The 14,152-nt window shown below is 52.1% G+C and overlaps 1 protein-coding gene across 2 annotated transcripts; it reads right to left on the minus strand.

Moving 5' to 3' along the window:
* Nucleotides 1-6,322: 6,322 nt before the first annotated feature.
* LOC122370716 lies at nt 6,323-10,031 on the minus strand. 2 transcript variants are annotated; one of them, XM_043346561.1, is made up of 2 exons: nt 6,735-10,031; nt 6,323-6,448 (listed from the first exon to the last, which is right to left on the minus strand). In XM_043346561.1, exons 1-2 carry the CDS (start codon nt 10,001-10,003, stop codon nt 6,439-6,441), a joined length of 3,279 nt encoding a protein of 1,092 aa, XP_043202496.1. In that variant the 5' UTR covers nt 10,004-10,031; the 3' UTR covers nt 6,323-6,438. The 2 variants fall into 2 exon arrangements, with proteins under 2 accessions (XP_043202496.1, XP_043202497.1); XM_043346562.1 differs by having other exon boundaries at nt 6,334-6,445.
* Nucleotides 10,032-14,152: the final 4,121 nt, after the last annotated feature.

The raw sequence follows: 14,152 nt of genomic DNA on the forward strand, positions 1-14,152 counted from the left end.
ATCTTAACGCAACTTTTGCCGATCGATAGAGAATGAACCAGGAATTCACATGGATCCCAAAAATATGCATTTTCAAAAATCATAGGCGGATACAGATCATTGAGATTGGGGGTACACAAAAAGTATAGTAAATAAGGTTTTTGTTGGTACTGTTTCTAAAAATGGTGGTAATGGTCTTGTTATGTTACAATTTTCTTATGAGAGAACGACTACAATTGTATTGGTCATGCATAGGCGGTGTCAGGGCACCTATGTTGGGAGGTAAAACATAACCCCCCTTTTTGGACGCCTGGATCCGCCTATTATACCAAAAACGTGTCAAAAGAGGATGCACAATAACTGTATATGTTATCACATGATACCTTTCATTCACTGTTCGTAAAACTGGTGCAGCATCGTGATCTTCGCCCAAATGACTCGCTTCACGAATAGGACCCCCCAATTCCCAGTGCTCTGGAGCCGCCCCTGGTAAAGTTATGAACTTGAAATTTTCAGGGAATGTGCCCAATTTAGTTTTAGGAAAAGTCAGAAAATTTCAGCATCGTAGCTTCAGCGGTTTCGGAGATATTCCCGAAAAACCTGAGGGGTGGATAAAAACAACCCCCCCCCCCCTGCCACTAATAGGGTTAAACATACCTAATTGGACCAGGGTAGCCCCTGGAAGTCATATCACAGCCCACAGACTCGGTTTTAAAATATGATACTTAAAATGATTGAGCTGTGATGACTGACTTGAATCCTTGAAACATTCTTAGGAAAGTACACCCTTGCATGAGTTTGACCTCGGAGAAGCCTTGCATTGTTATATGGACAATATATCGAGCAGCGGCGTATTTAGAAAATCGCGAAGGGGGACCAGGGTTAGGAGGGCGCCACACCTCACCTGATGGGGGTGCCATACGGTCACGAGATGATTTTTTTTTTAATGTTTCTCCGTTCTCGTCAAATACAAGTAAGGTAAGGCAAAAATATATTGCAGAGAAGGTAATTTTTCAACGGGTTCGCGTTTTGACTGGGGCGGAAGGAATGCTGGCCACGGGGGGGGGGCAGTCCGCTCGACTGGGGAGGCAATTGCCCCCCCCCCACTTAACATGTTAGACGAAGTCCTGTTAACCTCAGATCAAGAACTCGTTAACCAGCGCCCTGGTGGGGTCTGTTTATAACGCGACCTAGGGGGGGGGGGCTATTCCCTCTCGTATCTCGGAAACTACAGGACGGATCCGCAAAATTCAAACAGTGTGTGAAAGCCCTGTCAAATTTGTCGAGGAAAATATGATTTCATTCACCTCGAGGTCACCGATGACGTCACAGGCCAAAGATAAAATGTTTTTTCCGTTCTATGGTCTACTAGGGAATGCGCTATAACATCATGGTAAAACGCATTTTATCGAAAATCAGCGTTAGGGCGTCAGCTGCCTAATACATATGTTGCTATTAGAGGTCACTGATGATACTAGGTCAGGGCACAGGTCAGGTCACCAAGGGTCAACACATGAACCCAATTTTACTAGGGCTGTGCGTTGCATGTTTTATGGCCAATTTTTCATTTCCAACTCAATGGTGTTGGTTATTAGACCATTAGGAACGGTTTAGGTCACGTCGTGGCTGAGGTCAGGTCAATGTCAGGTCAAAAAAGGTCAAATTTCAAAGTTGATATTTTTGCATAAAATGGGTACCTACCGATTAGATGCAGCTCGTCGCGGTGAGTCTAATGGTGGTCTTTGTTTTGCGCTCTAGTTTTTTTCGCAGTCTTATAGAATTGCAAAAAATTGTGTTTAAAAATTTGTCATCAATTTTGAACAGTTTTTCGCTTTACCTTGGCCAAAAGATAGGTATCAATCTAAAATTTGGTATGTAAATAGAAGTCGGTAGGGGCTATCACATACATTAGGGTGCATCAAACGCCCCACTTTTTCGAAAAATTTATGTGAACCTCCTGTCACCGAAATTAATTTGTTAGGTATCCTAAATGTATCCACCATGCCAAATTTCAAGAATTTCTGAAGCCATCTAGGGGGTCCGCATCGACCCTAAAGTTAACGAATCTTCATGAATCTGATTATTAATGGCGCTTAATTACAAGTTACTTGAAATTATTCATAGGTCGAAATATCTTTTAGCATCGCTAATCATTGCAAGTGCTATCCTAAAACTGTCCACCAAATCAATTTGAAATGTATCTGATTTCACCTATAGGAGTCTTGACACTCGCACTTATTGGTGTTATGTGTGCGTCTAACGTACAGGGGAGGAGGTCCGTTGAACCCTCTTGCTGTTGTATGTATGTATTGTAGGTATGTATGCACGGTCTTTGATTAAGCTAGAGCTTCACGAAAAAATCTAGCGTGTTTCCCGTAACGAGAAGAAGCCGGTGGTATCTATCCATTTTTAAGGTCCAAGGTCATTGGTTGACCTTCCCGGTCAGGTCAAAGACCCAAAAGTCGGGAAAATTGGGACCTGGTAGAACTTCGTAAATTGAGTTTGTTGTAGTTTTTCGGGGTACTGATTACGATTTTCAGATCAGTTTTGATCAAAGATGATGTCTCCAGGCATTTAGGCCAGGTCGGGTCAGGTCAGGTCAGGTCAACCAGTGGGCGTCCTGGCCAGCTATCCATAGTAGGTGTAAATCACCACCGACAGCCTCGAAACATGTTACAAAGGCATCAAAACTACTTCGTAAGTGTTCAATGCTCAAACGATTCAATGTAGTCACGGTTTGGGCGGGAGCTCGGGTGGCGGAGCCGGAGCCGAGTCCTGCCCGCCGCGTCTGCCTGCCCGTGTGTACGGTTCCCAGCTCGGGGCAGGAGCTCGGGTGACGGAGCCGGAGCCGAGTCCCGCCCGCCGCGTCTGCCTGCGCGCGTGTACGGTTCCCAGCTCGGGGCGGGAGCTCGGGTGACGGAGCCGGAGCCGAGTCCGCCCGCCGCGTCTGCCTGCCCGCGTGTACGGTTCCCAGCTCGGGGCGGGAGCTCGGGTGACGGAGCCGGAGCCGAGTCCTGCCCGCCGCGTCTGCCTGCCCGTGTGTACGGTTCCCAGCTCGGGGCGGGAGCTCAGGTGACGGAGCCGGAGCCGAGTCCTGCCCGCCGCGTCTGCCTGCCCGTGTGTACGGTTCCCAGCTCGGGGCGGGAGCTCGGGTGACGGAGCCGGAGCCGAGTCCTGCCCGCCGCGTCTGCCTGCCCGCATGATCGGGTCTCGGCCCGGACAACGGATCCCGGAGGTTTCACATCTGTCACACGGTTTGTAACTGTATCAGTCACTGTGTGCTGGTATCGTCGCTCGCTGACCTGGTGACTGGTCGGGTAGGCACAGGATCTAGGCCGGGGCTGGGGCGTCGGGGAGGGGGGGGGGGGGCGAGGGGGAGTGCGTTGGGACGGGGTTGGGGTCGGGACTGGGGCACTGGGAGTGATCGGGAGTGGGCATTGGGACACGCGTCATTTTTACCGTGTTTAATCATATTGTGTTCAGTTACGCTTTGTTTATTTCTCATGGTCTCTGTCAATTTCCCTGTCTTTGTCTCTGTCTGACGCAGACAGCTGGTTTCTAGATGAGCCTATCTACAATTTGTAGCTTTATCTCAGCGCTGGCTTCGCCGGTAATCTTTTGTTATTGCTGCACTTTTGCTTTCGTGTCTGCATAACTATATTTATACTCATTTCTAGCCAACGTCACTTTCGGTTTATCATTATGTTTCGTTTTACGTATCGAATCAGCTTTATTAATTGCCTTAGCCTTGGTTAATTCAATACCAACTCACTGCTGTGCATTCCGGTCGCCGCGCGCGTATCGTACCCGGACCCACGTCACATCCACTAACTTTGTACGCCTCGCTGCCCTCAGGTGCGTTTGCGTTCGCCGCCGCCCGTCCAGACTTCACCAGCTGGTGCGACTTGACAAACTCTCCAGGCGCTATAAAACTTCTTGGGCTCCCTAAATCGGCAACTCTCAACGCAACTGACCACTACAAGTGCATCTCCTACATTGGTCATGCTGTCTCGGGTAAATATCGCTCTCCTACTGTCTCCATCCCAGTCAGATATTCCCATCCTAAGCGCCCATCCTTCAATCCTAAATCATATATTCAGTGGTGGAAACTTAACATTTTTTGGGACATCAGCATCCTACTTTTAAGGGTGCGTTTCACGCGTAACGCTATGAGAAACGTTTTTCGTAAATATCTAGAGCATCGTTGCTTCGATTGCCTTTGTTTTTGGATATGTTATGAATGACGTTAACCTCGTCATCACAGAGTGGTTACCGTTGTTCTGCAATCCACACATATTGAGCAATTTAGGCAAACATATTGCAAAATCAAAATTTCAAACGAATAGAACTTAATAACGGATTGTCGCACGATTGTGATGTTTGCAGTTTTGGACTGACGAAGTCAAGGGAAACATTTCCTAGCAAGCCTTTTTTCGAATTTTGTACTATGCTTTGCATGATACAATTTTCATCTTGCAGTGCATTGCATGAACGCCATGACAACAATTTCAAAAATGTGGCTGCTAGGAATCATAAAGACATCGATTCTCTACTCAGTCCTGTAGAGTGAATCATCATTGCATGCATCACTATGCAGTTCTATTCATTTGAAAGTCATTGCACAGCTAGTTCATAAAATCGCCGAGAGATGTCTCTGGCTGTATGGCCCGCGTGTTGAAAATCAAAATGAAATAAATAGGGCCGGCTCTCTGGTTTGACTTAAAAAAAAACTTTAATATATGAGCACTTCAATTATATTGGTGGCGGTGGTGGCAGCAGATAGCACACTGGCGGTACACAACCTCATACGGCGGCGGTGGCGACAGAACTCAGAACAAAATACGACAACAAAGCGAAATCGGCGCGGTTAGGAAAATATTCGTGAAGGATGCAGGGGTTACCAAATGGGCTGCCACAGGTAAAATAAAATGACGAGGCGTAAAGGAAAGGTAGGATACAACACAGTAACGATGGAAAACAAATACGGTACGGTAACATGAGGAGAAAAAAAGGTCACAGGGCAGTAACGAATAGCGACATACTCCCCACTTTCGAAGTGAGCCGTCACTTCGAAAAGTCTCTCCTCACTCGGCACACAGTCACTTTTTCGGCACTCGCCTCGCCGACGCTCACTTCACTCCGACGCCTCTAGTCTCAACAGTTTGTTGATCGGGCGGCGGGTAAGTCGCCCTCTTAGCACGATACTCGCCGCGCGAGCGCGGCCGTCCGCTCCAGACAGGAGGGACACCACGCGCGCCAGAGGCCAGCGACCACGCGGACCTTCCGCGTGCACCAGCACAATCTCTCCGACCTCGGGCAGCCGAACCGGACGGCCGCGCTGAGAGAAGCTCCACGTGCGTAGAGTCTGCAGGTACTCTTTGGTCCATCGCTGAACCAGGTGCTCGCTGACCAGCCGCTGGTGCCGCCAGCGCCGACTCAGGCTGTCCAGCTCGTGGCCAGACGGAGAGAGCACGCCACGGATGGACGTGACCCCGAACAACAGATGCGCGGGCGTCAGCACGTCGTCGTCACCTGGGGTGAGAGGTCGGAAGTTCAGTTGTAACGCCAACTCATACAGGGTGACTGCCAACTCCTCATGGGTAAGATAACACTGGTGCAGGGTAATGCGCAGGGACTTCTTGGTTATCCCGACCAAACGTTCCCAGAAGCCGCCCCACCAGGGCGCCGCCTCGGGTACAAAGCGCCAGGTCACAGCTGCAGGTAGGTGCCCGAGCAGGGCATGAAACGTTCTGGCATTGTCACTCACAGCTAGCGATGGGGTGCCACGTAGCGCAAAGAAGCGGCGCAAAGCCAACTTGACGTCAGCGACATTCTGAGTCTTACACAGTTCGAGATGCACAGCTCGCGACGAGGCACAGGTAAGCAGCAGTACCCATACCTTGTCGCCGCCCTTGACGTACATCGGACCGAAAAAGTCCACACCGACCCGGCTGAACGGACGACTGGGCTCCGTCCTGAACAGGGGCAGCGCGCCATCAGCTGACCGGTACAGCGCACCCCGGTACCTCCGGCATCTGAAGCATGTACTGACTACACGATGAACAGTTCGTCTCCTCACACAGTATTCACCAGACAGCAGTGCCAGTGTGGTGCGGGTACCCTGGTGAAACGATTTACGGTGTGCATCATCCACTATCAAGGTGGTCAGATGGGCAAACTCGGGCAGAATGATCAGAGCAGGTTCGTGAGTTCGCGTGACAGCTTCTAGGACACCATCTGCGTTTAGACGAGGTCTGACCTTCTCGAGTCGCGAGTTGGGTGGCAGCGGCGCGCCAGCCGTCAGCGCCTCCAGCTCCGGCGCGTAGGCGGCACTCTGCGAGACCCGGATCCAGAACCGCAGCGCCTCCCGGCGCTCCTCGGGTGACAGCGCTCCACTCCTCCTCTCCGTGCGCTGGTGCCTGGCGTTGTGCGCGAAACGAAGAATCCACGCGGTGCGGTTCACTGCCTGCTTGAGATGAGAACACCGAGTCACATCAAACGGTCCACGCATGACGTCCGGAATCGGATCAGGGCCACGCCCTCGTCTCACGGTCACGACCTGACGTCTGACCTCGGGCCTCGTCTCTGCTTCGGCTTCTGCTGAGGGAGGCGTCAGTAGCACTAACGAGGTATCATAGTCAGGCGGACTCAAATCAAATGGTGGACCCTTCCACCACTTGTCACAGGCGATGAGAGAGGTCAGCGTTACCCCTCTCGTGCCTATGTCAGCGGGGTTATCAGAGCCTCTGACGTACCTCCACTGGTCGGCGGTCGTCAACTGAAGCACAGTCTTCACCCGGTTCTCCACGAACATCTTGAGAGGCCGCCTCCGGTTGAGCCAGTGAAGCACGTCGGTCGAGTCGGACCAGTAGGTGACTGTTGCGCTCTCCAGATGCAGCGCGTTCTTGATGAAGTCCATCAACCTGGCTCCAACAACAGCGGCCATCAGCTCCAGCCTGGGGATCGTTAGATGTGGAGACAGGGGGGCCAGCCTACTCTTCGACATCACCAGGGCAGGCTCCCCACCCTGGACCACATACACCACCGCGCAGTAGGCGGTCCGAGACGCGTCACAAAACACGTGAAAAGTCGCTCCGGACTGATCGTCACGCGCTCCGGCTAGGCGAGGGAACCAGATCACCCTCCCCGGCGAGTCTCTCCACCAGGCTCGGACCTCGGTCTGCAGCTCCCCACTCAGGGGACTATCCCATGTGCATTCAGCGTCAAGCCAGGTACGCTGAAACAGGGCCTTCCCCCAGATCAGCCACGGCGTCACCACGCCGAGCGGATCAAACGGTCTACTCACAGCAGATAGCAGCTCAGTCCGGGTGCCAGGGCAGGGCACCTGTGGCACGGTCACGGCCAGACGATCCGATCTTGTGCTCCACAGTAGGCCGAGCACCTTCTCGTCCTCAGTGTCGTCACCAGACATCCTGGTCTTGTGAAGATCCATGGAGGCCTCGCTGAAGACGTCACCCATCTTCGTCAGTCCGGCCTCTGCCTCCGCCCTCGTACTGAAGGACGGGCACATGTCGTCCATGTAGACGGAATCCTGAACCTTCTGCAACAGAACAGGTTCATCGCGCAGACACCGGCGGACGTGCTCAGCGATAGTGCACAGCAGCATGTAGGGCGAACAGGTGAGTCCAAACGGGACCCTGCGAAACCTCAGCCGCTGGCCCGCCCACAGCAGCTGCACGAACTGACGGTCCTCCTCAGTGAGTACAATCTGATGGAAAGCTGCACGAATGTCCGTCTGACAACCCACGGCTCCTGAACGGAAGTTAAGTAGCACAGCTGGTAAACGATGCAGCAGGTTCTCTCCCGGCTCAAGGTAGGAGTTCAGGCTCATACCTGCACCGTCTGGCGCTGATCCATCGAACACCACTCGCAGTTTGCCGTTGCGGTGCAGTCCTCGGTGCGGTAAGATGAACTCTGATGGCGGACTCGGCAGCGCGGGCTCGATGACAGCGTCTTCCAGCAGCTGATGCAGGTGGTCATCGTACTCCTGGAACTGTTCAACATTCAACTTCTCTGTCATACGGTGAGTCCGGGTCTTCGATAACATCAGGTTAGACACTGGGCGCTGGTCGGACTTCCATACTAGCCCCATCTCATACCTGTTCTCGGTGGCGTTCCAAGTCGGTACAGGTGGGTCTCTCTCGGCGGTCTCCTCTGCGGCGACTCCCACAGCGTCCAGCGTCCACATTCGCTCGACGTCAACCAGCTGACAGCGGTAGGCGTGCCGCTGCCGGGTCGTCTGCTGGCCTGGAGACTGTCCATGGAGCACATACCCAAACACAGTCTCCACCAGACGGAGGCCAGGATTCACCTCCACCTGGTTCCACAACACCACCTTGTACAGCTGATCACACCCAATTAGAACATCAACAGGTCCGTCACGGAAGTCATCAGCAAGCTCTACACTTGGGGGCAGAGACTGAATGGGTGGTGGAGCTCCCACGGGCGCACACAGCTTATCAGTTCTCCAGAACACAAGCTCGGCCTCACCTTTCTGGTATCCAGTGAGCCGCGCGCTTACTTGGTCGTACTGGTGAGCCTCCTCAACTCTCTCCTTGAATCCGACGCACGCGAAGGTCCCCTGGCCGACCTTCTCGAGTCCCAGCTGGTCAGCCAGTGAAGCCCGGATGAAGGAGGCGTCTGCCCCGCCGTCAATCAGCGCGCGTACTAGACGCACGCCCCGAGGACCAGCCACCTCCACGAGCGCTGTCTGCACGTAGCAGTGCTGCTGGCTCCGCACGCCCATGCACATCCGTCCCTGGTTGGCAGAAAAAGTACCAGCAGCAGCAGGGGGCGGCAATGGTCTGCGATCAGGCATGCGACTCTCAGACACAGCAGCAGCGGCAGGGGGTGACAGTTGTCCGCGATCAGGTACACATCTCTCAGTAGGCATGAGGGCTGCATGCTCTCCGGGCGGTGGGTGCAATGACGAGTGGTGCGGGCCACCACACCATGGGCATCGGGTGCTGTGGCAAGCACGCAGCAGATGGGGGCCAAGACACTGGTAGCAGAGCTTAGCCTGGCGCACAACATCCCAGCGAACAGGCACAGTCATGGTGCGGTAGGCCGAACACGCAGCCAGGCCATGCTTACCCGTTCCGCATGCCAGACATACCCAGTCAGGTCCCTTCTTCTGCCTCACGTTCAGCATGCTGACTGTCGGCTTCCCAGGTACTGCGGTAGGTAGCTGCTCACTGGTGGTCCTCTTCCTCCGAGCAGCTGCCTCCTCCCTGATGCTCATCTCCTTCTGCAGAAACTTCAGGAAGACTGTGAGTTCATCAGATGAGTCAGCACTGCATCTCAGCCACTCAATCTTCCATGACTCAGGGATGCACGACAATAGCACAGGCATCAGCAGGACAGCATATGAGTCAGGCAACACGTTCATCGTCTCCAGCGCCCTGACCTCAGAAATCAGCCCATCAATCATGCGGCGCAAGCGGACCAAGTCATTGTCACTGTGCACAGGGGTGGTGGACAACAATCTCTGCATCAGCACCTTAATGCACAAATCTGGGCGATCAAACCTTTCCTTCAGGGTCTCCACAGCCTTCAAGTAGCCCTGGTCAGTGATGGGAAGACCCTGCACAGCCACCTCTGCCTGATCGACGAGGTGCGCCTTCAAGTGCACCAGCTTTTCGACAGGTGCATAAGCAGGGTTGTCATGGACAGATACACAGAACAGGCTCCAGAACTCTGACCACTTTTCCACATCCCCACAGAACTTGGGCAGCTTCAGGTCCAGCTTTCCCCCCAGGTAAGGCGGCACACACTGAGCCCTTCCAACAGAGACCTCAGAGCTCCTTTCCAGACGAGCAAGCACACGCTTAGCTTTGAAAATCTGATCCTGCATATCCTGAACATGCGAGGTATCATCAGGCACAGACAGCTTTGTCAGGCTCACCTGGATCTCGGTCATCAGATCAACGTGCTGCTCAAGGTGGTGTATTGCCAAGGCAAGGTCGTCCTCTTGAGAATTATCACATTCGGCAAGCTCTTTCATCAGTCTGGTTGCCTCACCTCGAGCCACAGTCCTTTTCTGTTTAACCCGCGCCCCGTAGGGGGGGGGGGGCCGAAACGGCCCCCCCTGTCCTTTTCGGTCGATATCTCCTAAACGGCTGGAGATATCGCCACCAAACTTTCAGGACCCCTCCGGGCATCAATTTTACACATTGTGACCAAAAATTTTTCCAGAGGCTATGATAGGTTGGCCACAAATGACGTCAGAGTGACGTCATGTTCTGTCATTTTCGACCGAAAAAAGACCTTCGCGAGAAGACCTGTCAGGACTACAGCTTTGAAGATACAGAAAAATGATCAGGACATAAAAGGTGTAGAATTGACAGGGCTACAAAACTGCTATCTCGAATTTTTGAAATTTTTGGGTTTTGACCCCCAAAAATCAAAAAAGCCTTTTTTTATATATTCGCCAAAAAATCCAAAAAGTTTTTTGAGTTTCGAAAAAACCGGAATATATGTGATAGTGCCTACCGTCTTCTATCTACATACCAAATTTCAGATCGATACCTTGTTTTTTGGCCAAGTTATAGCGAAAAAACTGTTCAAAAATGATGACGTCAAATTTTCAAACTCAATTTTTGGCAATTCTAGAACTCGTAGAGCAAAACGAAGACCACCATTAGACTCCCCGTGACAAGCTGCATCGAATCGATACCCATTTTATGCAAAAATATCAACTTTGAAATTTGACCTAATTTGACCTGACCTTGACCTGACCTTCACAAAAACGTGACCTAGGCTGGCCCCAAAGGTTGCCTAACCCACATAATCGCATTTGTCATGTAAAATGGACCATAAAACATGTATCACACGACACATTCATATTGTGACCCCCGGTGACCTGACCTCGCTGTGACCTGACCTGGTATCAGTGACCTCAGATAGCAAAGTATGTGTTTGACGAACAATGTACCATCGATGGTTTTCAATAAATTACCAATTTACTCGCTTTCACAGCACATTTCTCGAATTGCCTGTGAACGGTGAAAATCTGACCTTTGACCTGACCTGTGACGTCATCGGTTTGACCTAGGTCAATGAAATTTGGTCACAAGGTAGTTCCCGGGTGGGGCTATCGAACGCCGTTTGAATTTTGAAAATCGGCCGGTAACTTTCCGAGATCTTAGGGGGGGCCGATACGGCCCCCCCCTACGGGTGGTAGGGTCCGCCGGTAGCCCTACGGGGCGCGGGTTAAGCTGTGCCTCACTCTCCATCTTGATATACACAATTCACAAGTCAATCTCAGTCTTGATCAGTCAAAATCAATCAGCAAATCATCAAAGAAGCAAATTTAACAGAAATCAAAAAGTCATCCGGCCCGGAGGACTATGTTGAAAATCAAAATGAAATAAATAGGGCCGGCTCTCTGGTTTGACTTAAAAAAACTTGAATATATGAGCACTTCAATTATATTGGTGGCGGTGGTGGCAGCAGATGGCACACTGGCGGTACACAACCTCACACGGCGGCGGTGGCGACAGAACTCAGAACGAAATAATACAACAAAGCGAAATCGGCGCGGTTAGGAAAATGCATCAGACCTGTGTTGACTGGTGCCCCTGCTAGGTCGCTGGTGCCCCTCACAGACCTGTGGTGCCGCTGGGCCTTGACAAGCCTGAGATGCCTGGCTATGACAGGCTCGTGGTGCCCCTGATAGACCAGTGGTGCCCTTGCTAGGCCTGTAGTGCCCCTGGCAGGCCTCTGGTGCCCCTGCTACCCCTGCGCCCTGAGAGGACTATGGTGCCCCTGAAAAGCCTGAAGTGCCTCTCGACAGGCCCGTGGTGCCCCTGGGCCCTGACAGGCCCAAGTTACCCCTGCGAGGTCGGTGGTGCTCCTGGCAGGCCTCTGGTGCCCCTGGCAGGTCTGTGGTGCCCCTGGCAGGCCTGTGTTGACTGGTGCCCCTGCTAGGCCGCTGGTGCCCCTCACAGGCCTGCGGTGCCCCTGGAAGGACTGTGGTGCCCCTGCCCCTAGGGGTGCTCATGGGCCCAACAGGCCCGTTGTGCCCCTGACAGGCCTGTCGTGTATACTTGCTAGACCTGTGGTGCCCCTGCTTCCTGGCAGGCCTGTGGTGCCCCTGGCGGGCCTGTGGCGCCCCTACAAGGCCGTAGGTGCCCCTGACAGGTTTGTGGTGTCCCTGGAAGGACTTTGGTGCCCCTGACAAGCCTGAAGTGTCAAGGACAGACCCTTTAGACGCCAGGGTCAAGTTCGTCGGACTGACAACGATTTGCTTACCTGATAACGTTCCTGGTAAGTACTCATTACTCAGCGTCCACAACATATATACACATAGCACATTCATATATGTATACTTGCTTACAATTGGTAAATGTGGTTGTGGCTAAGAGGTAAGATACTGACTAAAAATAAAAAATAAAAATAAAAAAACTGAAAATGGGGGCACCACCAAAATGAAGTGGACGAAATCCGTTGAGTTTTTTATTTTGGGTATAGGTAGGGGCACCACTTCGATTCATGACCCTCCCCTTGGAGTTTTCCTGGATCCGCCCCTGTTTCAATATAAGGGAAAACTTTCAGTATGAGCGGCCCGGCCCGGCCCGGCCCGGCCTGTAACGCTTTTGAGAGGCTTATATCTCAGCAACCGCTGGACCGATTGGCATGCGGTCTTTTTTTCTGGTTAGCCCCATCCCTTCTACCCCGTAATTGACTACTTTTGATACACCTCAGTGACCGTCGTGGCACGTGCCACGTGAAAAGTCAAAGGTGTTCAAGCTGTCCTGCAAAAGTAGTGATTTTGAGAGGCCCATATCTCAGCAGCGGCTTGAGCGATTGTCTTGCGGTAATTTTTATAGTGTAGCTGCATCCCTTCTACCAAAGGTCGGATACTCTTGACCTATGTGAGTGACCCCCACTGCACGTGCAAAATACAAAAAGAAGAGGTGTCAAATTTGTTCCCATTTTAACAACTCGGTAATTACTGGGGCGATTTCGCTGAAACTTGGCATACCGGTAGGCGCCCACCAGGCAATGCATTCCCATGTGTTGCGGTTACGGTGCTACTGCACGTGCGCACGTGCAGGGGGCGCTTCCAGATCTCGAGAACGGCTGGGCCGATTGCGCTCAAATTTGGTACACGGTTGGGGACCAGTTAGTAGGGTGCCGTGCAAGTCATTTTGGACCCCTTTGCACGTGCGCACGTGCAGAATGCCGCTTCCAGATCTCAGGAACGGCTGGGCCGATTGCGTTCAAATTTGGCACACCGCTAGCGACCGGTTAGAAGGGTGCTTTGCACAAGCCCGTTTGAAGTGCCCTCTCGCCCTTCCGCACGTGCAGGGCTCACTATCTCGCTCGCTCGTTCTTCGCCCAAAAGGCGTTTTACTGGTGTATAGTTGATTGAATTTCAGTCATAATAGCGTCTCTAGAGATAGTTTTTCACGTGTCAGTTTTGAAGCAATAAAGCTAGGCAAAAACTGCATAATAGCAATTAGCAGCATCGTAGTCCTCTCGTAATTTCGCCTCGTAGCATATATGTGTTGACTTCGAAAGGTCAAGGTCAAAGATTAACCCTAGAACGCCTAGGGGGGGGGGTTGTATCAACCCCCCCCCCCTGAGGTTTTTTCGAAGTGCACGCTAAACGGCTTGTCTTAGCGGGCTGGAATTTTCAATGCCCTCTGGGGCAACCTTTGCGCATCTTTTGCCGAAAAAAAATTGATCGGGTCATGTCAGGTCACGGAGTTATGACGTCATAAGAGGTACAGCCTCCGGCCGGATTTTCACAAACTGAGTGCCAACGCCCGAGGTTTCCTGCCGGTGGTACGGACATCGGTTGATGGATCGTGATGAAACTTCCCATGCATGTTGGGGCAAGCATTGGCTATCATATGGTATAAGAAATTTGACCGGGTCAGGTCAGGTCACGGAGCTATGACGTCACAAGAGGAACAGCGTCCGGTACTATTTTTGAAAAGCGCCCGAACCACTATTTTGCTAATTCTTGTCACCTCAATGGGAATATGCAGCAATATTAGCTTCTATAGGGAGCAAATGGACCTCCCAAATCCAAAAATACAATCAGATTTCAAAAATTTAAATTTTGATTTTTCGAATTTCTGCCGTCGACTGTGACCTTGCCGACTTCCGGCGCTCCCAACGCGCTATTTTTAGAGCTAGGGAA

This window comes from Amphibalanus amphitrite, unplaced genomic scaffold (assembly GCF_019059575.1).
Source record: "Amphibalanus amphitrite isolate SeventyFive unplaced genomic scaffold, NRLGWU_Aamphi_draft 001162F_arrow, whole genome shotgun sequence".
In the NCBI taxonomy this organism is placed as follows: Eukaryota; Metazoa; Arthropoda; class Thecostraca; order Balanomorpha; family Balanidae; genus Amphibalanus; species Amphibalanus amphitrite.